The following is a 27,053-nucleotide window of genomic DNA, read 5'->3' on the forward strand; positions in this document are numbered from 1 at the left end:
ATTGTTTGTGCAATGAATTTTCGGAGCTTGGTCTAATAGAATATCTCGACTTAGACATTTTTCTGACCATTTGTGATACTATAAATTCAACTTACAAACCAACTCATTGTGTTACAATATTCAACTTGCAGGGAATTGGATGGGGAAAGGGTACCGAAGATTTCTCGAGTTCTCTCTTATACTTCGTTCATAACCCATCAATTTCTCGGGTATTTTCAGGGTTGTTTCAACTTGAGAAAAATTTAATATAGATCTTTCGAAGTAAATTCACTGAAAGGTATGAATGTAAAGTAAGGTTGTTTCATTGTACACAATGTCTGAAATGATTCAGTCAAAATGTTATAAATTTAACCCGAACGCAGTTACATTGAACGTGAACGCAGGTACATTGAACGCGAACGCACTTATTTGAACGCAATGAACTCGAACGCAAATCCATCGGAACGCAGAACGCACCGGCGGAACGCGAAATTATACCGTCCGCATTGGAACTCGGAGCCCGATTCATTCGCCACCTGCAGCCAGTCGTCATACATCAGCTTTGTATAGATCATATTAAGGGTTTGTTTCTTTGGTCTACTTTAATGGGCTGAGTCTGCTGCAATGAAAACCCATCACTTAATTTGCAATCGGACGTACAATGCTTTCATCGAAATTTCACTTGAGACTGCTCCGAATGAGGACTCCTATTCAAAATCGACTGAGGGAATGATAATAAGTGGAGAAGGCTAGTATACCTTATGCATCTTGCATCTTGCAATTCACTCCCTCTATATAGATTCTTTCTCTACAACTTTCGTTTTAGCCGTTTGTAGTGCTTCCGCCGCCTCCTTCCTTAATCGCTCCTCATCCCCCCTTAAAAGCTCCTTATGCTTAATCATCACAACACTTACCAACGTCGCAGTCGCCGACATTGCTGCATTCAGCAAAAAGACGTCTCGGAACCCTTTTGTATATCCTTTGGAGAGTATATCTGCTGCCTGAGAAGGAGATATACTCAAACTTGAAATGGCGGAAGGGTTGTTGAGCAGCGAGGGCTTATCGATTACGGGGCTGATTGTAGACGAAGGGAATCCGAGATTCTTCATGAAATCTCGGATGGCGTTGTTTCTAAAAGGCACGGTCAGGGATAACTCATACTAATGTATTGTAGGGGCGTACAAGAGCGAAGAAGCAACTGGGAGAGCGATTGCCCCTCCGAGCATACGAACAAACTACGGAGATATATCAATTGAGGACAAGCTTCATAAGGCCAACCACTTTACATTTCGTACTGCGGTGACAATCGACATGTCCTTTCTTGCTACACTGGCTTGTGCAGCCACGGTTGTAGTTTGCATGGTCTGATGAAAGAAAGATTTATACTAGGAGTAGGCGTCCGATTTGAAAAAGAAAACACACCATGCCGTTCCCGAATCCGGTCAAAAGCATTAAAACAACCATCACAGCTTTCGACGTGCTGGCATTGAAAATGGAGATACATCCACATCCAATCGCAGACAAGGCGAAGCCAGTATATACGACGGTGCGATACTTACCTGTATGACTGACAGTAAGCCCCTTGAAATCCGGTTGAGGCCAACCAGTCAATGAGATTGAAAAACAAGAGCCTCACCGCTGTTAAACTCGAAACAACCTGACTCATGACAACAGGTAAGAGGAAAGTTCCTAAAGGACATGAGAGGGAATAATTCAAGATTCTGGGCAGAGTAACTAACCAGAGTAAGTAGGAGAGTATCCGAGGACGACTTGGAAGAATAAGGGAAGGTAGTACAACGCCGAGAAGAAAACGAAACCGCTGCAAGAAATATGTCAATTTTTTACATATGTATCACCAGTAAAGCTTTGTAACAAACTTGGCGAACATGCATATGTAAACACCGACTACAGTTACATGTTTGAAGATGTGCACTAATAGTTAAACGTGAGCATCGGAACCATCTCAAACAATGTGACGCTCACTTGGAACAATTGGCAACTTTGCAACCTTCCATTCCCAAAGGCAGAAGAGCACAACAACGAAGACACCACAACACAGTGGCGCCAGCACAATGACGGAGTTCCATGGGTACGTAATGCCTCCCTATATATACTCCCCAGTTAACGAGACCACGGAGAAGGAATCAAAATGCTCACCCAAATAAGAGGAAGCATGATAAGTGTGCATCCTCCAAGCGTTAGGACAATGCCAGGATAATCAATTATCTTGAGTTTCCTAAGTTCTATGAGAATCACACGTTGCACGAGGAGGGACAAGATTTACTGCACAATTCCCCCTGACATTGGTTTGAAGGGAGCGAAGATCATCGCCATGATAGTAGCGACAACGGAAAGAGGTAGAGTTACCCAGAAGCACCACTAAAAAACCAAATTGAGATATTGATTGAACATCAGTGTATCAACTTACTCTCCAACTGGCTTTTTCAGCCAAAACACCACCAATGATAGGCCCAAAGGCATATCCTAACGCAATCACACCAGCCGATATACCGACATATTTTCCCCTAGAAAGAACCAAATCAAACTTCATATGGTAAAAAAGACAGCTACAAGCCTACCTTTCTCTCAACGGAACAATGTCCGAAATCATGATCTGCAACATGCTGGAGATGCCTCCACCACCAGCCCCTGCGATCCCTCTACACACAATAAGTTGGATGATAGAATTGGAGAAACCTGCAGCAAGATTCCCAACAAAGTAAACAGTCATGGCGAGACATAGGGTACTCTTTCGCCCAAATATATCGCTCAAACGTCCATACAAGGGTTGGAAAGCTGTGGAGGTCAATAGGTATGCGGATGGTACCCAGGAAGACACAGAGCCTGCGTTAAACACAGCCGACACGGTGGGCAGCGATGTAGAGACAATGAGGGAGTCAAGAGAGGTCACTAGAGCGCATAGTGACAGTGCAAGGAAGACGATGACGACTTGTCTTACGGGGAGGAGGTTGGTTTGATCAGTCAATTCGACGGTGGTTTTGGTTTTGGGTTTGATTTTGTTTGATTGTACTGCGGCTGCATTTGAAGAGGCCTGTATCGCATTATTTGTTACAGCAGAAGTCATTGGATATCGATCTTTGGATAAATTTTTGGATCAGAATATATACGAGGTGCGTTGGTAAGACGGTTTCACGTCATTTCGGTTACTGTCCGCGTCGTCAGCAATGGCTAACCAAACAGGGGAGTGTAGGTATGAACAACGCGATGAAAACCGGTTGACACATCCTCAGTCCTGCATATAAGTATCGAATTCTTTTGCCGAGGTCGACCTCGACATCGTCGATAGTAAGTAAGAAAATAAGCACACGTGACACGTCTAATTCTCTTCCGTCCCTCAATGCAGAGAGCAGTGTTCACACAATCTCTGCGCTCTTTCAATTGCTTAGCCACCTCCAATGCTTCGGTCAGAGCAGCTCTCCTTCAAGCCAGCTCAGCATCTCGACTATCGTCGCTGAGTTTGACAAGTATTGGAGGAGCCCATATTCTTCGATTTAAATCAACGAAAGCTACTACAAAATCTGCTCAGAAAACTTCGCTTTCATCTTCTACAAGCACGTCCTCTGCAGTCAACGCAAAGTCTACTGACTCTGCACCTACTGCGTCAAAGGCAGTAGAACACCCCCTTTCCTGGCCCGAATACCTTACTATTAGACGACGCAAACGAAGATTGCAGAATGTAAGGGTGATAATAGTCCTGTGGATTATTGAAGCTGAGAGTTCACCCTAGCTCGCAGCTATACCTTGCTCCGTATTGGGACTTATGGGTGGAGCAGCGTATTTCGGGAGCTTGGACACGGATCCGTTGAAACCCATCTTTGTGCGTTCGTTGGCATTCTCCACAAAGAATCCACGCTAACTTTTATGTCTTCTTGGCAATTTTTTGCAGGGAATTGACCCATTCATGTTCTACGGAATTTGTACCGCTGCTTGCATGGGTACCGGCTATCTAGTGGGTCCTACCCTCGGCGCCTTCATATGGCGTTTCCTTCCCTCCTCAAAACGTTATGGTAGTTTGATCGACAAAAAGGATAAGGAATTCTATGAAAGGATAGCAAAGAATCGCGTGGACGTGACATTGCAGAGTCCCACCAGTCCAGTGCCAGATTATTACGGTGATTATTACTCTCTTGTCTTCACCACTGTGAAAACTAATGCAAATATTGAAATGCAGGCGAAAAGGTCGGTTCCCTGCATGAATATAGGAAGGTCTGTGTTGTATTCACTCATACATTAGCCCACTCGGCTGAGATTCATTGAAATCTAGTGGCTCAGAGACCAGAACAAGTACCGGCGAAAAGTGGTTTTCGATGAGGCTGCGTGAAATACACCGTGGCTGATCTCAACGAAAGCCGCGATCAACTTGTTTCAGGTTGCAATGACTACTGACAGTCATATTCGATATACAGTACCTCCGGTTAATAGACAGGCGTGGAGGAGGAGGACAGATCTTCTTAGGTTGTATATCTACTAGTTCACTAGCTACTGTCATGTATCAATCGACTTCATCCATCTGTGCCAGAGAGAGATATATTTTGACTCAACGAATCACCACTAGTCTTGCAACAGCGACAGCATGTACGTGTTATTTTCTCTTGTCGCGAACCTTCCGCCCACCTCTACCCCCAACGTTCGACGACGTCGCTGTGTGCGACGAAGGTGCGTCGGTTTCAGTTGTTCAACGTACCTTATTGGCAGGTTCCTTGGTACCGCGGTTCCCCTCATGCAAAGTCTTCACATCCGGATAGATCACCGCAGTCTGTGATCTGACGCGGACGGAGAGGGCATGTCGAGCTTTCGCAAGTTGGGTGGCGTTGTGTGGGAGTGGAACACCCAGATAAAACACCCTTTGCACTTCGTTGACTTTGGCGTCAGAAACTACTGGCTGGGTAAGATACACCTTGTCTACCGTCCATCTCAGAGGATACTTAGCAGTAGGAAGAACATCTGGTGCAACATATATGTATATAATCTCAACAGGTTTGTCAAACCTGCGACGAGCATTCTCTCGTACTTCCGTAATGGTAGTGACAACACTTGTTGTGGTATGCGTATGACCACGACCTCAGACGATAGAGATCTGAATAAAGGCTGCGACAATATATCTGCCCCCGTTCCGAAGGATGAAAGAGTCGAAGAATGAGTTGTTTGGCTCAATGGGGTGATAGTAACAGTCCAATTCCAGTTGTGCCTGGTCAGGGGCTTCTCAATTCGTAGCCCCTTTGCACTCTAGAAAAGTCGTTGCACACTGAGTACTGTTCAGTGGTTGTTTCATAGACGCAGTCTGTGGCATGGGGGCATGATGAAGACTTCGATCCGCATTTAACGCAGGTACGAGGTCAATATGTCATAGGTTGCATTGGAGGCAAATCCGAGGGCGAGCCGGAAATCGAGCCAGGGGTCGAGAGGACTTTATGCACGTACGATTCGTAGATGTTAGCTGCGAAAGTGGTAGCTTTGGAATAAATTTAACTTCAGTGCGCAGATGCGATGCGACAACCGACCGGTCCCTTGAGTTGTCTCGCCTTCCATCATCAAAGCTCGTCCAGTTGCGAGGTAGGTGTTGAGGAAGGTCACTGCATGTTTCTATGGCAGGTATGTATCATCGTGCACGGATAATACAATGGCAGGGTTTAGGAGATAAGTGTAGATATCTCGTGCCGCATAGCCAAAATGCTCGATGGCGCTATTCAAGAGTTTCTCCATAATCAGTTCAAGAACGTCTGGGCTTTGCAGTTCAGCATCTGACACCTCCGCAACCTCCAACGTGGTCCGGTGCTGTTGGGGAAGCTCAAGGAACATCTCCTTTTGGAAGCCACTCAAGCCTGAAAGACTCATATCCCCAACATCCAGAAGGTCCGTATCCGCAATGCCTTCATCCTCAGCCGTACTAAGTCCTCTTGCAACCCTCTGCTTTTTGACCCAGTGGTTGAGACTAGCGTCAAGTCTCCTCCGGGCGTGCTGGTATTTCCAACTGGAAACATTTTAGCGCACCATACCACCATACCAACGAACGACGATAGTACTTACCCCTGAATAAGTAGCTCACGGCTCCAAAGCGGAAGGCCAATTACGATAACCCAGTAGTGGTACCGCGATGGATTGGGCGAGGACGATTGGACGATGAAGATATGTCCTACGTCTACTAAACCCTCAGGCTCTTTAGTATCATGATCCAAATCTAACAAGACCCATATGTACGATTTCTTCATCACCCACGGTCCGCGAGCACCGTCAGGACCTTCTGTCAATTCGGAAGACCTGGGTTCGGGAAGCATCTGGGGTGTGAAATGTACATGTGCTTTGGGGGAGTAGATGTGACCACCAAAAAAGAGAATTTTGTCGGTGTTGGTGTACAAAAAGACGGGAGCGGCCCTCAGGCGTAGCTGGGGATGTTCCTCGGACGTCAGGTTCAAGAGTACAAGAAGCAGGTAACTCAGCAACACGCTTTTCCCTGTTGAAAATGGATCCATTCAGATCCATGTAAATATAGATATGGACCAGATACCAATTCCTGGTTGGCCCGTGACAAGTACTCCTTGTTCGGCGAATGTTGGGCTTGAATAGATATTCGCGATGCGGCGGACGACGTCAGGGTAGTTGGGCAAGATTATAATCTCGCCAGTAGAAGTTTCGCGCAGCTGATGTGCCATAACGGAGTCCAGGAAAGTCTTGTTCGGTACGACTGGTAAAGCTTTTCCCGCGACAAGGTCTGTTTCTTTAAGCATTTGAACATGCCGTATCTCTTTGTACCACATCGTTGTCGAGTTCAGTAAATTCCACTGGTCCCGCGCCGACCAGATATAGTCTTGTGCGTGTGCGCAAAAGGCTGGAAGCGGTGCTGGTTGAGAAGGCGGTAGGTAGGGTGATGCTGTAGTTTGTTCGGCTGATTCTGCAGGTAGTTGGGGCGGTTCGTTAAACATCGTAAGTCGTGGCAGCACTGGCAACGCCTGGAAACGCTATGAACAGCAAAGAAAGATGTTTGAAACAAAAAGCAAAAAATTTGCAATTGGGGGGGCCTATAATGGCAGTTTTCGTTCAAAATTCGACTACTTAAGATGCAAAAGGGAACTTCCTCCTAGCCGACTTGAACGACTGACCTCGTCATGCAACAGATGTCAATTTCCAAGAATTCGACTCATTTCGTTGTTGACACGAAATGAATTAAATTCTTGGGAATTGAATCATACTAGTGACGCGCTCTACCAACTGAGCTAAGAAGGATTACGAAAAAAGGTTGTAATTGACATTTGACAGAGCACAATACCACTGTTGTAATATCTTAAAAAATGTCCGTTGTCAAAATGCATATCCAAAGGTATCATAATCACTGCATAGTAATGAAATTTAAATGTTCAAAAGGTCCTGCAGAAACTATGCCACAGTCGGAGACCTAGAGACCAGGAAGTATACTCTCGAGACTACTCTGGATAGTGAATTGGGGACTCTGGTTACCGGAATCCCCGAATACTGTAAAGCAGACAAGTGAGTACGCAACCGAAAACAAAACAAGGAAGTAAACATACAGATGACGGAGTAGTCGTCTCCTGGGACAACGTTCGAAGGACATGTGACGGAAACCCATCCTTGCCTAAGGTCAAAGCCACTGGCAAGGGCTAAAGAAAAGGTGAAACAAAGGATCGTTTAATGTCGGAATGCGAAAACGAAGACTTCCAGCTCACTTGTGTCAGTCAAGACCCCATCTTGACCCAGGCGTACAGAAGCTCCGTTTGAGATATTGACAGGAGCATTGGAGGTGTCCCTTTATATATGGATCCACACCCAATAGTCAACTTTCGCATACAATTTAGAGAACAAGAGTACGATACCAAGTGACGTTGTACTGTTGTCCTTCAGTCCAAACAGTGCTTGCGTTGGGAGAAATGATCGTCGGGGACCAAACGTCCAATATCATACGAGCCCCATTGGACACGGGTGAAGCAGACACCGCGGAGACAGCCAAAGCCATAAGAGATGATGCGAGGAGCGTGAATTGCATGGTGACAACAAGTTAGAGAGTGTAGAGGAATGAAGGAGAGGAAATTGTCTTCTGGTTTAATTAATACCGTGAGCTGAAGAGGGGAGTAAGGAAGAAAAACGAAGATCGTGAGATGGCAACGAGGGTTTAAATACCCATTCAGAGCTTCGCTAAACTCTCTGCCGTGAATGTGGATGCGAACATTCCGCGAACATTCAACAAACAAATCAGCTCCACAGCATGATGGCTTGGAAGCTCTTTGGATCACAACCTATAATAGAGCCTATCAGATTACAGCGCTCCGTGCCAGTCCGTTTGTCAGCAGAGGCTCGGACGGTTCAATTCGACCTTTAGTCTAAGGAGAGGAGCCTTCGGTCTTATACATAGCACACATAACAGAGTACTCACATTCAGTAAAGTGGTATAACTTCTGATCATGGAGAACATGTTGATATGCTTGAGATAGAGTTGGCACTCTTTGGCGCGAACTGCAAAACTACTGCAAAGTATGGGTCCAACCTAGACTGAGCCCAGGTCGCGGAACAATATGACAGAAGTAAGGCAGACGAGACTTATATCTGGGGGGTCATGGCGGTATTACATATGTACTTGTGGGAAGACTAATAGGTTTACAACGTTGAAACTAGAAATGCAATAAGTAACCAAGTGAGTGTATGCGGAGATGATAAATGCGCTCCAAAAAACACTGAGAACTTGGAGAAAAAGGTATTAAGGGTACATGGACCGTAAAAAGTTAAAACTATAATTCAATGAAGCTGGTATCGATTCCATCAGCAAAGTCCCAGATACAAATCCTCTGTAAGGACGAGTTGAAAGGTAAACTCAGAGAGAGAGGGAAAAGACAACAAATACATACCTGATCTTCACCACAAGATACTACCTAGGTAAGGAAGCGAATATGCGGTTAGCAGACATTATAAACGACCTCAAACTAAACAAACTCACTTTCGTGCCGTCAAATCCAATACAAAATATCCTTCCAGTATGTCCGCCAGACAGATCTGCAACCAATGCACCCGTTCGACGGTCCCATACCTGAAAACACCGTATCAATCGTATCGTAGACCAATTGATTTCTGACAGGAGAATTTAGAACTAACCTTGATACTTAAATCATAACTCCCACTCAAGACAAACTCATCTCCAAACGCAACAGTCCTTACTAGATCCCGATGAAGAACATTCTTATGTACATTGTTAGTACCCTGTCGTCCACTGACACCGCCCCCAAGAGCAACAAGTCCGCTGTTCCCGCACGCCTGACACAAGACAGCCTGGCCTTCTAACCCGAATGCGAATGTCGGCGCAATGTTAAAACCAGTAGTCAGAAGTTCATTGTTCCCGGCATTGGGCATTGGCTGGGACTGGAAATCTGGAACAAAGGACGACGATAAATGACCTAATTGAGAGCTGCCCAAGTCATGCCCTTGCCCGACTAATCCGGAAATATTGTCAAATTCTGGGGACGTAGACCAGCCATGCAAGGTTGCGATGTCAAATAGACGAAGATGCTTGTCCGAAGAGCCAGAAAGCACATATGGGGGCTTGAAGTCTATGGACGCGATACTACAAAATTTCTCAGCTAGAATCATCGAGAAATGAGAAAAAGCTGCATACCCCCTGCTGTGGTGATTCTCAAATGTGCGCAACAAATTCCCAGTGTTTGCATCCCACAATCTGATTGAACGATCACCGGAGCCAGATACGATGAGGGTATCTGATATCGAGACCGCGTTGACGGCTGCTCGATGCGCACCCAAAACAAATTGGGGTGCTAGATCAGGAAACAGGTAGGTTCTAACAGTGCGGTCTATGCGGAAGAGTAAGTAGAAAATTAAGAACACATGAATTACAGCGAACCTTTCGAACAAGAAACAAGGCGTTTATCATCAAACCTCACGCAAAGCACGCTATCCTCGTGGTCAGAGATGACTTTGACTACCTTGTTCTTCTCTAGGTCCCACACGACAATCTTACGGTCACTACCCGCACTAGCGAGAACCCCATTATGCACACAGATGCTCAGAACGGAGCTCAGATGAATTCCACTGATAACTCTTTCCACAAGCCCGGTAGACAGATTCCATTCCCGTACTGTCTTGTCTCGTGAGCCAGTGAACAGCACCTGAACACCAGACGAAGGATAGGTGTAGAGTTGAAGACAGTAAATCGTGTTCGTATGCGAGTTAGTGGGTGCACCTCGGGTTTGGAGTGCGGATAATCTATAAGAGGAAGTAAGAATGCGTTTTTGAAGTTTGATGCGAGTTTGATGAAGTAATTTGTAATTTGGTTTTGGTGATGAGGAGAGTGATCCTAGCGAACCAAGAAGCGAAGGGGCAGAATGACGAGTTCCTGCTCGAGGTCGCGCATTGTTCACTCGCTTCGTTGAAGAAGAATTCGAATTATTGCCAGAAGGATAAACGCTGGCCCGAGGAGGGATATTTGAAGAAGATGAAGCAATAAGTTGCGAGACACCCGCAAACGACATAGATGCAAACCCTGAATCCAGCTCTGCATGCATTATCGTCAACTCAGCTTTAGCAGCATCAAGTTCGCTCATCATGAGCGTATCGGCAACTTCCTCCTCTTCCGCTTCTTCATCGGAATCCCCCATGCCTTCGTCATCAGAATTATTCCAGGCATCTTGAGATGCACCCAATCCGGAATGAGTGAAGGCTGGAGGAAACTTGTATGACGGCTGCCGCCATGACCACCCACGAACATCGCAGAGGTCCTTCCAGAGAGATTGATCGTTAGAAAGGACGTGCCAGCGCCGACAAACGAGAGCACTGGTGAGCAATGCTGGGAAGGGAAGGTACGAAAATATCTGTAGGGATACTTCTGCTGGTAAGGACTACGCGAAGATAGATGAATGCCAGTCAGACGGATAATGTTTTGAGTTTCGAAGTAGCAGGAAGCTCACCCCAACAACATCGAACTGTAATAATGGTGCCAGTCGCCTTTGTATGGTGGCGAGACGAGCTCTGGGTAAAGAAGCTAAGATTTGATAGGCCAATTCTGGAGAACTTTCTCTCAAAACTTGATACACCTCAAATACAAATTTCATTACCTTCGCACTCCTGCACAGAGCCAAACCCTGAAAGAAGGTCAACACTTGAAGGTTTACTGGGCGTAGGAGGATATTGGTTCAAAATCAAGACATCTTCGTCGTTGTACCCTTCGTCAAAGAGGTGTTGAGCGTTCATATAGAGCATACGCGAGCGTCCTTAAGTGGCAAGGGTCCTTGAATAAGAAGTGCGAGTTGGTAGAGAACTTTGGGGCAACGGTTGAGGATAGTTGTCGTCGCCGTTGCACTCACGGCAGTGTAACTAAGTTGTTAAGCGCCAGTCGTCGGGATCAAATGGACACGTGCAAAAATCGCTGATCATCGTTCTTACTTCTGATCCAAAGGCCTAAAGCACTTTCACTTTTAACTTTTATATCGCTCAAGGCATACTGGGATCAGACTGGAATACAGCAATCAAGTTCACAACGCAGCACTAATTTTTGGACTAAAATTTCATACAATTTAGATGACTTCTGCCGCACACCCCATTTAAGCAATCCTCTATTAACCTGCAGAGAAGCGCCATCCTACCGCAGTCGGCATATAGGTCTATGTTTTGGTCAAAGGACGCTGCCCAAGCTGGATACCAGCAGGAAATGGCACGAGGAGACCAGGATGGTAAGAATAAACAGGGCAGGAAAAGGAGTGTTAGTGAAATGTCAAGGAAAAATATTAGTAGAAAATAAGATAGAGTAAAAGTAGGGTAAATGATCCACCATCCGTTATGCACGCTTCCCAACCAACGGTGGAATTTCAGAGAAATAGGGTATGGCAAGTGCCGCAACAACCACCATGACGGTGATCGCGCCTGCAACAAGACAAGATGTCGTACTAGAAGTGTGAGGAGTTGAAACAAGGTTTTCCCGTTTGGTTTTTGCCGAAGGAGACGAGGAATGATATGAAGGAGGAGATGGGAACAGTCGGACGTACCCAATGGATTTAAAACCATGGATGCTACGGATTAACATTCATGAATATCTGAGTATGTCGGGTGAAAACAGGCTACTGACTAATATCCTTCTAGATTTTTCTTGATTTCATCTTCCATACCAAGAGGCACTCCAGCGAGCGATAGCGTAATCTTAGTAGAGTCTGAAGATTGTGCTAGGGTGGTCGTCAATGTGCCGGTGTGTCCTGAAAGAATTAAAACGATAAAGCGTTCAAATCAACGTTAGTTCACCGAATACTTCTTGAATCAAGACTCCCCACCAGATGGCCACGTTGGACTTTGTAGGGCCCACGTCTGGACAATCTTAGTTGGAGCATCAAGAGACATATACTTTCCCTTGACCCCTCCGCCAAAGAGTGAATAGTCTGTGTCGGGCTTCGCTGCGGACTGTAACAAGCAATCAATAAGCAGTAAAAAAGACATATGCAAACTGTTTACCTGAGCAGGAGCCCTCGTCCATGCTGGAATCCTTTTCTCGTCCGTAAGCAGACTAAACAGGTCATCCGCCGCAGCCATGAACGAGGCATCCACAGTGACCGTGGCGGAGTTGACAGACACCTTCTTTGCCTCTTTCTTGACGGCAGGAACGACAGAGGGAGTTGCTGACGCCACCGTCGCCGCAGAGGTCGTGGAAGCCGCAGATGCAGGAGCAGGTGTTCCGGATCGACTGGGGTCGGCGCTGACTGTTAGATCTTTGCCGTGAGTTTCAATCAACGCAGCGGGGAAACGACTGAAGATTTCTTCGAGGAGAGGTGGAGCACGCGTCTTTGCCATTGCTACCAAAGCCTCAGCAGCAGCGGAGGCGCCGGAAGTGATGGACCAGAAGTACTAGTTCATGCCGAGTTAAGTTATTAAACAGCAACGACGGGATCTGACGGCCTTACCTGATGATCAGAAGACTTATCGAGGGTGGTTTCATGGGAGACTTCTGGAATATCCAGATGCCCAGTAACTTCAGAGCCGTCACTGGCTTTCCCTGACCATTCGAGGTTGACCTTACAGTCATAGATAGTAATCAGTCTCGATAAATATAATCAGTATAAGTAGTTGGATGTGTACGATATAAGTATACAAAACTCACTTGGATTTTCTCTGGCCAAGTTCGACATCTCCTTCAAACTCATATATACTGGTGATGGTTAACTCTTCGCCCTCTTTATCTCCCTTCACACTCAGGTTTTCCAATTCCTTGGTGAACCAATTTCTGCCCCATTGAGTGACATTCTTGTTCTTCCAGTGCCAGTTTGCGGTCGATGGTGGGAGTGCCATTGGAGGTATAAAAACACGCGCAAGACAGAGAGCGAGAACGGAGAAAGTAGGTCAAGAGTAGATGGCAAGAAGGAGCCTTTTTGAACAACGAAAGAAATCGATGGAAAGAGACAGAAAAACGCGTAAAGTGGAAGTTTCCAGAAGTGCCATATAAGGCGCTAATTAATGGGCGCTTGTGCTGAAGACAGGAATTGGCAACGTCAACCGCGGCCTCAAGACATTAAATCGTCAACGCGCATTATACTACTCTTTCCTGCGCGATGCTTGAGAGGAGATATAGGGAGATATGCCATTGCTCCTGTTAACTCCACCGTGACTCGGACACTGAACAAGGTTACTTCAAATCCAAAGGATACCAGAATCTAGAAATTGTAACTCGGCAGTTCCATATCTCCTTGTGTGTGCATCCTAAGAAAGACTGCTTCCGTTGGACATGAAGAGTTGACGATTCCAGCGCGAGTCTTCATCTAGTCCACATCTTCCTTCACTTACTATTGCGCATTTACGTGTCGCGACTGGTATAAGATTCGACATGGCGTTGTGTCTGCGGCGGAGTATATCAAGTGAGTTAATCAAAATTCTACCTATAAACACTGTAATTGTAAGTTAACTATTCTAGAGCAACTACTCGCTACTTGCGGTGGTTGATTGACCATCTATTGTGCCGTACGTATATCTATCTCTGATCTCAGCGTCACTTAGACTATGTCTGGAACACTCCATGTAGGTTTTTATTTCTTTCTCTCATCGCGACCTGATGCGATTATATTCGCAACTTAAATACTCAATTTCAACGCATAACAACGGTTTTGTCCTCGGAATTTGTACCGTGCTTATAAAAGAAACAGGCTGGTGCTATACAAACTTTCCTCTCAAACCCAGGGTTGTATGTCGGGAAGATCCTTGGCCCTGCCACCTTTGCCTTTCCCTTTTGTGACCTCAGACGAAGACTGCGTAACTCCTGCTACAGAATATGTTCCTACAATTGCCCAGTGCACCTACAGTATTCGCTCGTGATTATCAAGGAGCGCAGTTGATGATATTCAGAGATTATCTGAGGTATACTGAGAACGAAGGTTTGTCTCATTCTGGTTCTGTTGGAGTCCCGCTGGATGTATCCAGCCCTCCGATCCTGACCCTAGTCCTAACCCCGATGATAGAAGTATCGTCCAGCATAAAAAGGAGTAAGGGTTCTACATGTAGTCGCCCTGCACTCACGACCTCAGTCCTAACTCACGCTACGCTCCTACCACCAACGAAACGAAACGCCTCTTCTTCTTCTTTGCACCACATGGTACGAGCCAAGACGAAGACCTTTGCTAGTCCCCGAAATCCCTCTCCAACTACTGCGAACAACTTCATTCTTCCGGATTTGTTATCACACTGCCGTTTTCCCCTCATTTACCATCCCAAGGGGGATGCCGTGGCCGCGGAGTCTGTCCGTTGGCTCGACACTCACTGCCCTGATTTGAGGGAAAAACGCAGGCGAGCTCTATACGGCCTACGAGCAGGAGAACTGACTGCATTCTGCTACAACACCGCGTCCGATGAACGCCTCAGAATAATATCCGATTTCATGAACTATCTCTTCCACTTGTGAGTAATCCTAGTCATGCTTGACACTAACTGTATGCATCGCTTCACCTTCTAGGGACAATATCAGCGATGGGATGATGACCAACGATACTGAGGCTCTATCCGACGCTGTCATGAATGCCTTGCAGTTCACCGACTCGAAGTTTTATTGTCCTACCGCTGAGCTTAATTATGTGCGGCTCGAAGACGAACTGAACGCAGCGAAATTAGCCAGAGAGTAAGTACTCCACTCCGTGCTTCGAATACACGTCCTACTCCGCCTGTTTTTTAAATTCATTCTAACTCAAGCCCTTCTCCGACATGCAGCTTCTGGGGTCGTTGTATACGCGGAGCCAGTTCTGGCTGCCAATCCCGGTTCAAAGATAATCTTGGACTTTTCTTCCAGGCTGTCAGCAATCAAACTAAATCTCGCGATGCTGGAGTTATCCCTGATCTAGAGTCATACATCGAGATACGAAGGAATACTTCTGGTTTGTCTTCTTTCATATCGTTATCTTAGTTTACTCACAGGTTGGGCTTTGTGTTCAGGTTGCAAGCCTTGTTGGGCTCTCATAGAGTGAGTCAGATTGTACTTGTCGATTTTCAATAGCGCTGGACAAAATATGATTCAGATATGCTCTCGACATCGACCTTCCAGATTTCGTGGTTGAAGACCCTATCATCATAGCTCTGAACCAAACGACTAATGATCTTGTTACTTGGTCTAACGTGAGGTTCTTTTAACGTGTAATATTGTGCGTCTCCTTATCTTTATCATTATTTAGGATATCTTCTCTTACAATGTTGAGCAATCTCGAGGTGACACGCACAACATGATCGTTATCCTCATGAAGCATCATGGACACACCCTTCAGGGTGCGGTTGATTACGTCGGGAATCTCTGCTACCAGACCATTGAATATTTCAACGCGAATAGGTCCAAGTTACCATTCTGGGGAGCTGAAGTTGATGATATGGTGCAGCGCTACGTGCAAGGCTTGCAGGACTGGATCATTGGGTATGTGTCTCTATTGGAGTCTCTCCCTCGTGGTGCACCATTCACAGAACGCAAATCTGACACAGGTCGCTTCATTGGAGCTTTTTGACGACACGATACTTTGGAGAAGAGGGTCAAGATGTCAGACAGCATAGATTTATTGAGCTTATGCCAATACGGGAGGAGAACAAATGGTAGTACAGTACATCCCATCGCCAAGCAAGGTGAGGTCCACGACAGTGGCGCCTAGTGGTAGTAGTTCCTCTTCATACCGTAGATAAAGCACAATACGCTCGCAAGTAAGTACCCTTTGAAATATGGCCGTTTCAAATGTAAACCTGTTATGTAAGGGCACAAGGCGGCAAAATACGTTGCGGGCGCCAACGACTTTTCGATTTCTTGTCCATCTGTTCAAGTTTCAGATCTCTTTATTCTTTGTCCAAAACACCCTTCTCACCCTCATGCCTGTTTGACCACATGTCTTGGAGATCTTTCTACTTTCTACATCTGCCTGGTGCACTCTTTTTTCTCCCTTTCCTTTTTAATGTCGCGGCAGTCACCGGTGCTGTCAATCGTTCTATCGATGATACCCTAGGGGACTCTGTAACTGGACAGAGGCCGATATTTCTACCTACTACTCCGGGAGTTTGGGAAGATGAGACATGCGCAGGAAAGTTTCTCTCTATCTATCCAAATGTTACTTAAATTTAACAAAATCTTCAACAGGCTGTGCCCTTCAACCACCTATCTCGAGTGCCTTTGGTGGCACGTACACAGCTGCGACTTACAACTCTGGTTTGCAGAATATTTCTATCACGTTTGACTTCACCGGTTCGAGGAAGAATTTTTTCATTTCCTGTTTATCAAACTGATTCGATTTATCATCTTAGGTACTGCCATTTACGTCTACTTCATCCTCGCAAACAATCCTGCTCCTGGGATTACCGCCACCACCGCCGCCAACTTCACTCTTGATGGCTCTCTGGTCGGCACGTTTAATCACTCACCCAATACTAGTACTAGTGCTCCAGATTTTCAATTCAACCAGAGTGCGCTGGCGTTCTCCAAGGATGGCTTGAAAAATATCACGCATCAGATGGTCATTAGCACGTCGGGTCTGAGCGAGGATGTTTGGGTAAATTTTGACTATGCTCTCTACACGTAAGCTTCAGCTCATCAAGTTGAATTACACATTGTCTCAATTGTCATCAGCTTCCAGGACGCTACAACGATTTCCTCGTCAGAATCTCTCTCTTCATCCTCCACGAACAATCTTCCATCAGCTACAGCTTCTACTTCTTCCAATATAGGGATATCATCCTCACAATCTACAGATGCGATGCGCATCGGCGTTATTATCGGGGGAGCAATTGGTGGATTAGTCGTACTTGGTGCATTAATAACAATGCTGTGCATCTGCCATAAACGACGTAGGAGACGGAATCAACAGGGACGAGCCAATATCCATGTTATTAACGATCTCGAATCTGGTTCCAAAGGTTCTGTCGTTGTAGAGCGCAATAAACTCGATCCGCTCAAACGACCCACTACGTCTCTTTCTACTTTGGACTTAAGTTCAGAAACTCAGCACCAAAATGCTTTCGGGTCATTGTTCTCGGTTCACAAGACTGAGATACCCTCAGAGACTGGACTTGCGCTTGCCTCATTCATGAACGACGGTATTGACTCCGCATCAAGACGACACAGCCATTGTATCGAGAACAACGATATTTCTACTTCTGCCCCTGAGTACCAATATCGATCTGTGATATCCACGTTACCCTCTGGGCGAACTGTTATGGCCCCTGGCACAACGCAAGACTTCCTCACTACTCCTCTCTCTTCCTCCGGAAATCTCACCGGGTCTACTTTCTCCAAGTTAACTTCTGCAACTCGAGTCGTTCCGACAGGCAATGCAGCATCTGAGAAATACAAACTACGCCGTATGCGACAACAGGAACTCGAGCAACAGATGCGAGCGATCAACGAGGAAATTGAAGAGCTCAAGAACGAGGCTGCAGAGCGTTCAGACCCTACTTCGACTGGCTTAATGTCTCGAACTAGCGTCCGAAAGAAGAAATCCATCAGAAAAGGGAGAAACACTGATGAGAATACGGACTCTGTCGCGCAGCTGAAAGCACAAATTCGGGAGATGTCAGAGGAGATTTTATCATTGCAGTCTCAACAAAACTCGGCCTGGGCACAGGGCCTCAGCGACGAACCGCCGCCGGGATATTCTCCTCGCCTTGTGGTTGCAAACATCAACTCGGATGAATAAGTGCTCGGGGCAGGTTTCCTCTGATGTCGCATTGCATGAAGTATTGTAAATGGCTTGTCGGCAATTGGATCTTGAACAGGTATTCTTCAATTGTTATATCATTATTTATGGGGGGGCTGTAGTGAAAGTGTATGAATGGACATCAACTTTGGGGAAGTTGTTATGCAAGAACCTCTTGCGCAAAATGCGTAACGATTCACCTTCTTTCTCAATCTTGAAAATCGAATTGAACACGAACACAGGATTTCTACATGTAGACTGTACAAATTCATGCAATCAGAGCAGTGGAACCTCACCGGCACCTGACAGTTTCGTGGAACTAGAGAACGTTGTACTCAGTAAGCACGTTGATCAAGACCACGCAAATACGAACCCAGAGTGTCATTTCAACCACATATATCGGATGGGGTGGTTCATGGCATTGTTTGATAGCACCCTAAAGCTTCTCTGGTAGACATTGGAGTGCAAAATAATCTTGTCAGTGGGGAAGATATACTTATTTTCCAGAGTTTTACAATTTGAAAAATGTGAGCCAAATATTCGCGAGCGTGAGGAATCCTAGCTGCTCCTGGAAGCATACAATTGGCGACTCGTAGAGAAAAAGGGGATTAGGACCAGGATAGTAAGATAAATTAGTAGGATGCGACCTGAGGCCTGAGGTAGCCTGAGGTCCCGAATGGAGAAAAAAGCGAAACGACAAGAATCATTCTGTCGCGTGACTCAAACACTACCTATGCCCTTATAATGACATTGAATACTGACGTTCAGTCGAATTGGACTAATGATCCTCGAGCGTATGGTCTAGGTGACTGGACAGATGATCCCAGAGCATACGGCCTAGGATATTCCAATCCAGATATTGATATCCCGCTGGAGGACCTTGACGAGTTGCAAAGACCTAATACGTCTTCTCAATCTGGACAATTAATTTCCCTCGCAGATTCTGTATCCAGCGACTCAAAAGGAATGCCACCAAAAGGAAAGGCTGCTCCTGCGGGGCTCGTCGAAGAAGAGCAGCATGACGAAGAACCTTCCAGCTGTGGGGCTGCCTCGTCACCCTTGCCAGCGGTTTTGGATGCATCTACACCATCCGGAAGCCAAAAATTTCCTCTTTCACCCCCGATCCTTCCGGTGACCATCCACCCTTTAGATGCTTCCTCTCCTACGATTAGTATTGCCGACGAGGACGAATTTCCCCATCCATCTCAGCTCACACAGATGGCTCGAGCAATGAGACCAACACCAACACCGAAACCGAAGACGCAGAGGGATAAAGCTGACAGAGAGGATCAGCCAATTGAAATACTTGACGATGTAGAAAGCGACGTGAGCTTATTTCCACGGATCAAACTTGTGTTCTCATTGTCCTTTTCATTTAGGATTCTACAAAGTCCGCGAAGTTCCAAGGGAAGCAGCGCGAACAGTACCATTCCCTGGCCGGTGCTGGACCCAGTACACTAGCCTTTGCGAAGCGCAAATGGGATAAATCGATATCGTCCTCTCCGTCTACCGCGAGGCCAAAACAGCGACTCAAAAACTCCTATGACCCAGGAAACGAAGAAAATGAGAGTTCGTCTGGTTCTCGCTCTAGAACATCCTCGGACTTTCTCAGATATCACTTTCACGATTCATTCCTGTATTTGGATGCCAGTGTCATCGTCCGCATCGGATTAACACAGTTCAAACTGCATCGTACATTACTAGCGGAACACGGAGTGTGGTTCACGGAGCGTTTTCAAAATGACCCAGATGACAGGTTCGGGGAACTCCCGGTGTACATACTAGATGGTGTTATTGAAGAGCCTGATTTTGTGAACTTGTTGACAGCAGTGAAGGAAGCTATGTACGTGCGCTGTTTCTGAGTTGCATGACCGATATCTCAAACATGATTTTACGTTGCCACAGCACATATATAGATGACCCCCCGGATTTACAAACCCTCGTCTCCATCTTTCGAGCCGCACATAAGCTCAAATGTACCAGATTCGAGAAATGGATAAAATCCCTGTTGGAGAAAATGTGGCCCGCGCAATTAGATCCTCTGGATACAACATCAATACCTGCAGAGCCAACACCAGACCGCAACAAAACGCGCTTATCTACACGTTTGTCCCCTAGTGAGGCTACCGCGGTTGTATTGCTTGCCCGCGAATGTGGTCTTCAGAGTGTTCTAAAACGCGCACTCTATGAACTCGTACGAACAGATGGTTTTGGGCAAACTTTGGGTAGTTCTAGTTCTACATCGGTTTCAGGTCCCTGTGATCAACTCTCGGCCGAGGATCATCGTCTGCTCGTGAAAGCACGAGAAAGGCTGATCGCCTTGTGGATGTCGGTTGCAGCACCATCTTTTCCCCCCTGTCCGCTTGCTGATATTCGAGTCAATGATACGCGCCCAGCATGTACAGCATGTGATCCCGTCCAGGATACTAGTGTTTACAGCAACGTGTTGCATGGCATTCCGTCTGTTTCTCAACCGGATACAGAAATTCCGAAGTCCTTATTCATGACTTATACCAATGATCCTCTTTGTGGGCTCGAGAAGCTGGTAAAATTACCTTGGGAAGCGCCCAATACTTCAGACGTTCCAGAGGGTAAGGGCTTAGATTATTGCCATTCCTGCGCTAAGGTACGGAGGGTGTTCTGGGAGACACGTAGGAAAGAATGGTGGGATGTCTTCGGACAAGTAGTGGGTTGCTGAATACTTTAATATGGATACATAACTCTCATCCCTTTTTGTGAACTATACCCTATATTGTATCTAATAATCGAAAACTTGCAAGTGCATATTTTCCATATCACATCTGTATGTGCATATCTGATGCGATGCAGAGAGAAATAAAATACTAAACGAGTTTTCTCTCAATGACCATTTCTTCTTATCAGATTTTTATTTGGAATTGCCCAGTTAGTTCGATCTACGGTCTCTAAACTAAATGAATACATAATGATTGTACGGTTGAAGGTAGATACGAAGCAAGCACCGATATGGGAAAGCGCTCATGCAGCAGAATGTATAATATGCCGGTGCTCCAGTGAGGGAAGACTAACGAGTGATAGCAGTAAAGAAATAGGATGGATACAGGTGAAATGGATACACTGCGTGCTTAAAACAAAAACAAAGCGGAAAAACTATGCAAGAAGTAACATGCGGATAGATGAGATATAATTAGATCATGCGAATCCCAGCCAAGTATATACGGCGGGAGTAGATAAATGGCACAGTCCTTAGGCTACTCGCTCGTGCGGTTTTTCTTAGTAAAACCTCGCTTCAGCGAGAATAACCTCGACCGCTTGCCCTTCTTTTCGCCATCCTCTGTTAAATTTCGGCTGCTAAATCGTTCCGAAAGATTTGTTTGTATTCTCCTGATAGCTACACCATCATCCTCTGCGGCAAAGTCAAAACCACGATCCACAGAGACGAGTCCTGTGGACATATCCGTTCTACTTGCAGACCTGAAATCCACTGAAGGTCTTGGTCTACCTCCTGAAAGATCTAAGCTTGCAACGCTGCTAACCCTCGACGAATGCCGGGAAACATGTTCAGCAAGGGAGTCGTCCATACGAGACGTACGTCGGCGTTGTTTCATTTCAGTGAGCCCAATACCAAGGTTAGATTGCTGATGGTCGTAATGTTTGAAGTCGAAATAAGGATTTTCTTTCTTAATCCACCGCACAATATCTATGTCGCTCGGGAAAAAGCTTGCCTTGTATGCCTTGGCGAGGTAGCGAGGTGCAAGGGCGAGGAAAAAGGTGATAATCAGCCCGAACCAAAAGTAAGGAGAGGCACCCAGGAAGTAGTAGAAGCCCCACAGGTTTGTGAACTCGTAGCCCGGCGACAACGCAGAATAAATAAACTGTTTGAAAAGAACATGATGAGTGTCGTGCGGTCAAATGTCAGCATTGATGCTCACTGTAAAAGCCCAAACTACAACAATACCGATGAAGACAAAGAACGCAAGCCACCATGTCCAAGCGGAGGCGCACATTCCAGTGAATATGTCTGCAACGAGGACACCGGATACAGCAGTGACCTGAAAGTGCATTGATGAAGCCAAACGTTTGAACAGGCGCCATTGAAAAACCTACCGTAGACCACTCATACTGATCCACGCTATATCCATCATGACGAGCAGAGGTTGTCTCATATGCGAACATAATGAAGAAATAGATAATGACAGACTAATGTGACGTTTAGAGCGGGTGCACAAGATATGAGACTGCGAGGCTTACTTGATAAATACCATCAAGCATATATATGAAGAAATCCCGCCACGAAAACCAATACTTTTCACGGCCATAATGATACAGCTCCGGTAAGTCCATGAGGATTTGAGAGTCTGCAAAAATCGCATAAAAATCGCGTCGTATGATAAGCGTGCAGGGAGGAGAACTTACCGAGTACTCGGTCGAACAAGCCAACCCCAACAACAGGGGCAATAGTCCATAGGGAGTTCCAGAAGAGAATGTACGTATAGTCCATGACACTGCGGGTAAATGAGTTTAACTACCGATCCATAGGATATGCACTTACAATGTGGCACTCCACGCACAATAAATCTGAAACCACCATAAGATACCTGTTGGGACGACGTTCTTGTAGAAGAAGTTAAGAATCCTGGAGCGGAATTAGCATGTATACCAAATTCATTCTACACGTTACTAACATGATTCCGTTGCGAGCATATGACCAATGACCGTGAACCAGAAGCAACTTCTTCAAGAAACGGAACTACAGGAAAAACGTCAGTGGAGTACAGTTTCTTTCAAAGCAAACAACAGACTTGAGCGATAGCGTAGTCAGACGAATTGACAGCTTGAAGACCTTCTTCACCGGAGATACCAACCCCAACATCTGCAGCCTGAATCATACTGACATCGTTTGCGCCATCTCCAATGGCTAACGTCATCGCCTTGAGACCATCCTTGACCAATCTAACCACGAGAGCTTTCTGCAGCGGAGAAACTCGACAGCAAATCACGCCTTCGCAAAGGGTACCGAGTTTGAGCAAAATGGCCTTCGTTTCCTCTGATTCGAATGCCTGCGAGCACAAACAAAACAGAAAATGAGCAAAACCCTTCCTTCGTAAATCCCAAAAAACGGACATGTAGTAAAGCGGCACCATCAACTACGAGCACAAAACCTCCAGGTCGATCTCCGTTATCACCACCAACGATAGATGAGACGTTCGTATCCGCACGAGTCAGAGGATGCATCCTTGAAGGAGTCGACGGGCGGGAAGGTGGTCTTTCTTGCATTTGATGTTCAGAAAAGAATCTTTCCAACGCATTGCTTATTTGTTGGTGCACAGGCTTCGAGTTTCCTCGAACGATGATAATGTTTGAATCGTGTCCGATGAGATTGGTACTGCGTCCGATAGCTAAACACGAAAATCTAGAATCTGCTACAACCAGGTAGGAAATACACGTACCAATAGCAGTCTCGAGCTTGTCACCGGTGGCAACCCATATCTTAATGCCAGCACGTTTAAGATCAGCAATGGCTTCTGGTACTCCATCCTGCAGACGATCTTCTATAGCCGTAGCACCAAGCAACCGAAGCCCCTGCTCCATCTCATCGGAAACAATTTCGACTTTTTCTTCACGGTTATCTATAGCAATCAAAGCATCTTGATATCGATGGCTCCATGATTGATATTCATCCTCTGATCGCGAAAATATATCATGAGCGATCTAAAATCCCAGAACAAGGCAGAGCTCATAACATACCTCCGATGGTTTTATATGCCAAAGTCAGTGTCCTCAATCCCTCATTAGCGAACTCGGACAAATGCCTCTCCGTTTCCGCCTTCAAATCTTCATTACCCTTCCTTAACCTCTCGAAGATCACATTATCCGCTCCCTTACTCAACAGGAATATCCTGCCCTCTCCTTCACCTTCTCTGCCTTCCTCGTCCATCTTGCGCACAATGACACTCATCCTCTTCCTGGCGCTCGAAAACTCTAATATATGCAGTAATTCGTAGCGTTCAGCAATTTCAGACCCGGGTGTACGGATAGACAGAATTTCCTTGTCGCGACCAAGAAAGACGTAGCCGACGTCAGCCGCAGCTTGGACTAACGCAGCTTCATCGGGTGATTGCGCTTTGTATTCGATTTCACGCGTGAGCGGGTCGACAGAAGTTAAGACAGTGTGGCATAGACCTAGAACTGAGAAAAATCCGTTGAGAGCTCGTGCGCGCGCAGCTTCAGTACCAGCGGGTTCGTCCTCCGTACAGGCAAGTGCAATGTCGGAGGTGAGTACGGCGTCACGAAAGCGAGGATTAGTGGTCTTTGTTCGAGGTGTTGACGATGAGTTAGACAGATTTAGTCGAGAACTAGTGGCGTCGGTGAAGTCACCAGAAGGCACAGGTCGAGTTGTGGTATTATGCTGTAATTCCTTCTCTAATTCGATAGAGTCCGATATTTTGTTAGGCTGTATATCGTCATCACCATCTGTGAGGACTTCTGGGTCACCGCGGTAGGCTTTACCTCCAATGGAACATTGTCGGAAAACCATGGAGTTCTTTGTGAAAGATGTAAATAAACTGATTCTCTTTGACAATTTTCATGGATATACCTGAGTCAATGTGCCAGTTTTGTCCGAGAAAATATACTCGATTTGACCTAGATCATCCGATAGATTCCAACTTCTTGCTTGCGTAGCTTGAGGAGGTTGGCCGGGTCTGTCATATGCAATATCCTTGTCAAAGTATATGAATATTGCCTGTATGGTACGGACGACTTCGATGGAGAGATAGAGAGAGATGGGGACTAAATCTTGGAACCTGGAAAAGACAAGTTGGGATAAACCTGTTTGTTTGTCGAGCAGGGAATAGACACATACGTTAGTAGCGCAAAAGCCCAAGTGATACCGCCATTTGCACTGGGATTGTCATCCGGATGATCATCGCTATATAACCACGGCGCGTTTAGAGGTACGTATTCTTTTTCCAAGACCGAGTCGACAATGGCACAGACGACAGCCATTACAGCAATAAGCGCGAGATTAATGAGGCTGTATAGAACGGCGATCAGTTGAAATGCCGGAGATAAACGACAAAGGGGGCGAGAGCGGGGAGATAAGAAGGGAAGAAAGCAGATGACCGAAACACTCACACTTGAGGATTCATTTGTCTCTCCACGCGGCTTCGCTTACTCGGCGTCTTACCAGCGTTCATAACAATCTTTGTATCCTCCCCAGTAAACAAAACAACACCAATCACCCAGTCCGTGTTCTTCAATACTGTGCCTCTCAGTAACACCGTCTGCAAGTCAACCGAATACTTGGCCCCGGTCCCGCTGCCATCACCATCATTTTTACCCATCTCAACCATCGCATTAAGCCGATACATGTTTGTCTCTGGCTTGTCACAATTGATCTTGAAAGAATTCTCAGCGCTCGCACAGGCTTCCGGGGAACGCAGATGGGTCAATCCCGGTACAGCATTCCGCGATTTAAGGTTAGTCTCTCCATCCAGATTTTTTGTTTCGATAAAGGCGACGTTTTCGGGATCGGATGTGGCGCATATGAGGATATCGGCAGGAATGGGATGGCCATCAGTTATACGTACAAAGTCGCCTACACGGATGTCTTCCCAAAGTGTAGGTTTCCAGAAAGCTTCATCATCAGAGGAAGAGAAGAACGGGTTGATGAAAGATAAGCGATGGCTATTTCGTCGTCGATTAGATGAAGCCAAGTCGGGAGAAAGGGCGACTGTAGCATCGGGATCTTCATGTGTTACTGGCTTGAATTTGGAAGCTGGATCAGGAGTAGCGGAAGCGGTGGGAGCTCCAGCAGCGGATTTTCTTCTCAGCCTCGGTGTAGGGATAATACCTCTGACGAATGTCCTACTCTTGCCTTGAGTGACATTGGGATTCATCCATTTACTTCCAGCGAGTACATCGACTTCAGTTTGGTTAACTCTTTTGTCGGACTGATGCCGTCGAAAGTCTTCGTAGGCGTCTTTGAGTGCTGTAAGGGCGATAATGATGATCAAAGGAAGAATGACGACTCCGGGCGCTATAGTAGAGAACATCGGGAAAAACTGGAGGATGGCAATTCCCAGGAAGTAACTAGACGGCGGATGAGGTAGATTGTTAGCTTCGGAGTAACATTCATGGACTACCGCGAACAACGGAAGAATGGCGACTCACATATTGGCAACTCTTCTAAACTGTTCCAACAAGTTCCGCGGTAAAAATGTAATGAGGGTATACTTGGACGATATGACCTGGTTGGTAGCATACACATACTGTTTCTTGACCGTGCCGTTATGTTTCTTGGGATCGAAATACTCCGGCGAAAGCTTTTCATTGACGAAGACGGTACGTGGGGGACCTGGTGGCCGTTTGCGAGAGAAGAGATCGTCGACGCTGAAAGAGGTTATTCGGCGAGCAAATGCTTTAAACGCAGAATTGCCGCCCTTCGTCGGACCCGTGGTTTTCATCGTCGTCATCCTATCGGACAATCAAGTCCGAAATTTGCCAAGGAGTAACCGAATGTAAATTGCGAAAAGGAAGAAGAAGGAAGGAGGGAAAAGGGAAACTGCAAGGGGCCGTCGACGTCTCAGTGAGAGTTCTGTACTGAGAGGTAAGGAAAAGCGGCAAGTCGTGGTAAGCCGTAAATCATTTTCGTTTCCGAAACGCAAGCAAGAATTTAATTCCGGATCACCCGAATTTCCTTTCTTGGAAGACATGAATCAGCGGATATGTCAGCGAGGTTTGTCATCGGAAACAATGCGGTTTCCGAATTCGCTCCGGGTAGAAATTGGCTCAGGATTGGCTACAACCACCATTCACGTACCCTCCAGACAGCGACATTGTCATTCCAACCTCTCGAAACTCTCATTGATGAAGCTTCAGACTCGACTTGGATATAGCCCACGGGATTTTAAAGTTCATCTGCCACAGTCTGACACTTTC

General features: G+C 46.1%; 9 protein-coding genes across 9 annotated transcripts; 3 read left to right on the forward strand and 6 right to left on the reverse strand.

The window, feature by feature from the left end:
* Window positions 1-298: 298 nt before the first annotated feature.
* On the reverse strand, window positions 299-3,297 carry C8R40DRAFT_1105898 (major facilitator superfamily-domain-containing protein). Its single transcript, XM_046228145.1, has 15 exons — window positions 2,559-3,297; window positions 2,408-2,504; window positions 2,264-2,358; window positions 2,137-2,215; window positions 1,963-2,083; window positions 1,857-1,911; window positions 1,719-1,798; window positions 1,616-1,668; window positions 1,402-1,560; window positions 1,266-1,343; window positions 1,162-1,214; window positions 738-1,110; window positions 640-686; window positions 367-579; window positions 299-317 (listed from the first exon to the last, which is right to left on the reverse strand). The coding sequence occupies exons 1-12, from the start codon at window positions 3,062-3,064 to the stop codon at window positions 771-773; spliced, it is 1,716 nt and encodes a 571-aa protein (XP_046085936.1). The 5' UTR covers window positions 3,065-3,297; the 3' UTR covers window positions 299-317; window positions 367-579; window positions 640-686; window positions 738-770.
* Window positions 3,298-3,337: 40 nt separating this feature from the next.
* C8R40DRAFT_1046183 (mitochondrial import protein Pam17-domain-containing protein) lies at window positions 3,338-4,321 on the forward strand (the record flags this gene model as incomplete). The annotated part of the gene is made up of 5 exons (XM_046224353.1): window positions 3,338-3,676; window positions 3,728-3,817; window positions 3,887-4,112; window positions 4,172-4,206; window positions 4,265-4,321. 5 exons carry the CDS (start codon window positions 3,338-3,340, stop codon window positions 4,319-4,321), a joined length of 747 nt encoding a protein of 248 aa, XP_046085937.1.
* Window positions 4,322-5,361: 1,040 nt separating this feature from the next.
* On the reverse strand, window positions 5,362-6,722 carry C8R40DRAFT_231979 (uncharacterized protein). Its single transcript, XM_046234416.1, has 2 exons — window positions 6,028-6,722; window positions 5,362-5,971 (listed from the first exon to the last, which is right to left on the reverse strand). Exons 1-2 carry the CDS (start codon window positions 6,468-6,470, stop codon window positions 5,584-5,586), a joined length of 831 nt encoding a protein of 276 aa, XP_046085938.1. The 5' UTR covers window positions 6,471-6,722; the 3' UTR covers window positions 5,362-5,583.
* A 668-nt stretch (window positions 6,723-7,390) lies between these two features.
* Window positions 7,391-7,996, reverse strand: C8R40DRAFT_1046215 (uncharacterized protein; the record flags this gene model as incomplete). The annotated part of the gene is made up of 4 exons (XM_046224357.1): window positions 7,391-7,467; window positions 7,524-7,613; window positions 7,680-7,759; window positions 7,827-7,996. The coding sequence occupies 4 exons, from the start codon at window positions 7,994-7,996 to the stop codon at window positions 7,391-7,393; spliced, it is 417 nt and encodes a 138-aa protein (XP_046085939.1).
* Window positions 7,997-8,585: 589 nt separating this feature from the next.
* On the reverse strand, window positions 8,586-11,403 carry C8R40DRAFT_1105912 (quinon protein alcohol dehydrogenase-like superfamily). Its single transcript, XM_046228146.1, has 8 exons — window positions 11,067-11,403; window positions 10,920-11,014; window positions 9,857-10,850; window positions 9,614-9,806; window positions 9,097-9,562; window positions 8,942-9,031; window positions 8,853-8,876; window positions 8,586-8,792 (listed from the first exon to the last, which is right to left on the reverse strand). The coding sequence occupies exons 1-8, from the start codon at window positions 11,209-11,211 to the stop codon at window positions 8,736-8,738; spliced, it is 2,064 nt and encodes a 687-aa protein (XP_046085940.1). The 5' UTR covers window positions 11,212-11,403; the 3' UTR covers window positions 8,586-8,735.
* A 669-nt stretch (window positions 11,404-12,072) lies between these two features.
* Window positions 12,073-13,281, reverse strand: C8R40DRAFT_1046231 (activator of Hsp90 ATPase; the record flags this gene model as incomplete). The annotated part of the gene is made up of 5 exons (XM_046224358.1): window positions 12,073-12,197; window positions 12,273-12,399; window positions 12,451-12,840; window positions 12,897-13,032; window positions 13,094-13,281. 5 exons carry the CDS (start codon window positions 13,279-13,281, stop codon window positions 12,073-12,075), a joined length of 966 nt encoding a protein of 321 aa, XP_046085941.1.
* Window positions 13,282-14,254: 973 nt separating this feature from the next.
* C8R40DRAFT_1170949 (isoprenoid synthase domain-containing protein) lies at window positions 14,255-18,131 on the forward strand (the record flags this gene model as incomplete). Its single annotated transcript, XM_046231618.1, has 9 exons — window positions 14,255-14,877; window positions 14,933-15,094; window positions 15,166-15,347; window positions 15,406-15,433; window positions 15,489-15,585; window positions 15,642-15,939; window positions 16,580-16,684; window positions 16,744-17,014; window positions 17,066-18,131. 9 exons carry the CDS (start codon window positions 14,255-14,257, stop codon window positions 18,129-18,131), a joined length of 2,832 nt encoding a protein of 943 aa, XP_046085942.1.
* A 744-nt stretch (window positions 18,132-18,875) lies between these two features.
* On the forward strand, window positions 18,876-20,829 carry C8R40DRAFT_1170950 (uncharacterized protein; the record flags this gene model as incomplete). Its single annotated transcript, XM_046231619.1, has 3 exons — window positions 18,876-19,457; window positions 19,511-19,974; window positions 20,037-20,829. 3 exons carry the CDS (start codon window positions 18,876-18,878, stop codon window positions 20,827-20,829), a joined length of 1,839 nt encoding a protein of 612 aa, XP_046085943.1.
* A 181-nt stretch (window positions 20,830-21,010) lies between these two features.
* On the reverse strand, window positions 21,011-26,837 carry C8R40DRAFT_1251746 (uncharacterized protein). The gene is made up of 15 exons (XM_046233706.1): window positions 26,286-26,837; window positions 25,248-26,204; window positions 24,976-25,146; window positions 24,709-24,916; window positions 23,859-24,654; window positions 23,561-23,794; window positions 23,235-23,509; window positions 22,913-23,170; window positions 22,796-22,860; window positions 22,663-22,746; window positions 22,527-22,615; window positions 22,362-22,468; window positions 22,218-22,310; window positions 22,043-22,162; window positions 21,011-21,985 (listed from the first exon to the last, which is right to left on the reverse strand). Exons 1-15 carry the CDS (start codon window positions 26,585-26,587, stop codon window positions 21,362-21,364), a joined length of 4,383 nt encoding a protein of 1,460 aa, XP_046085944.1. The 5' UTR covers window positions 26,588-26,837; the 3' UTR covers window positions 21,011-21,361.
* Window positions 26,838-27,053: the final 216 nt, after the last annotated feature.

This window comes from Lentinula edodes (genome assembly GCF_021015755.1).
Source record: "Lentinula edodes strain Le(Bin) 0899 ss11 chromosome Unknown C8R40scaffold_19, whole genome shotgun sequence".
NCBI lineage: Eukaryota > Fungi > Basidiomycota > Agaricomycetes > Agaricales > Omphalotaceae > Lentinula > Lentinula edodes.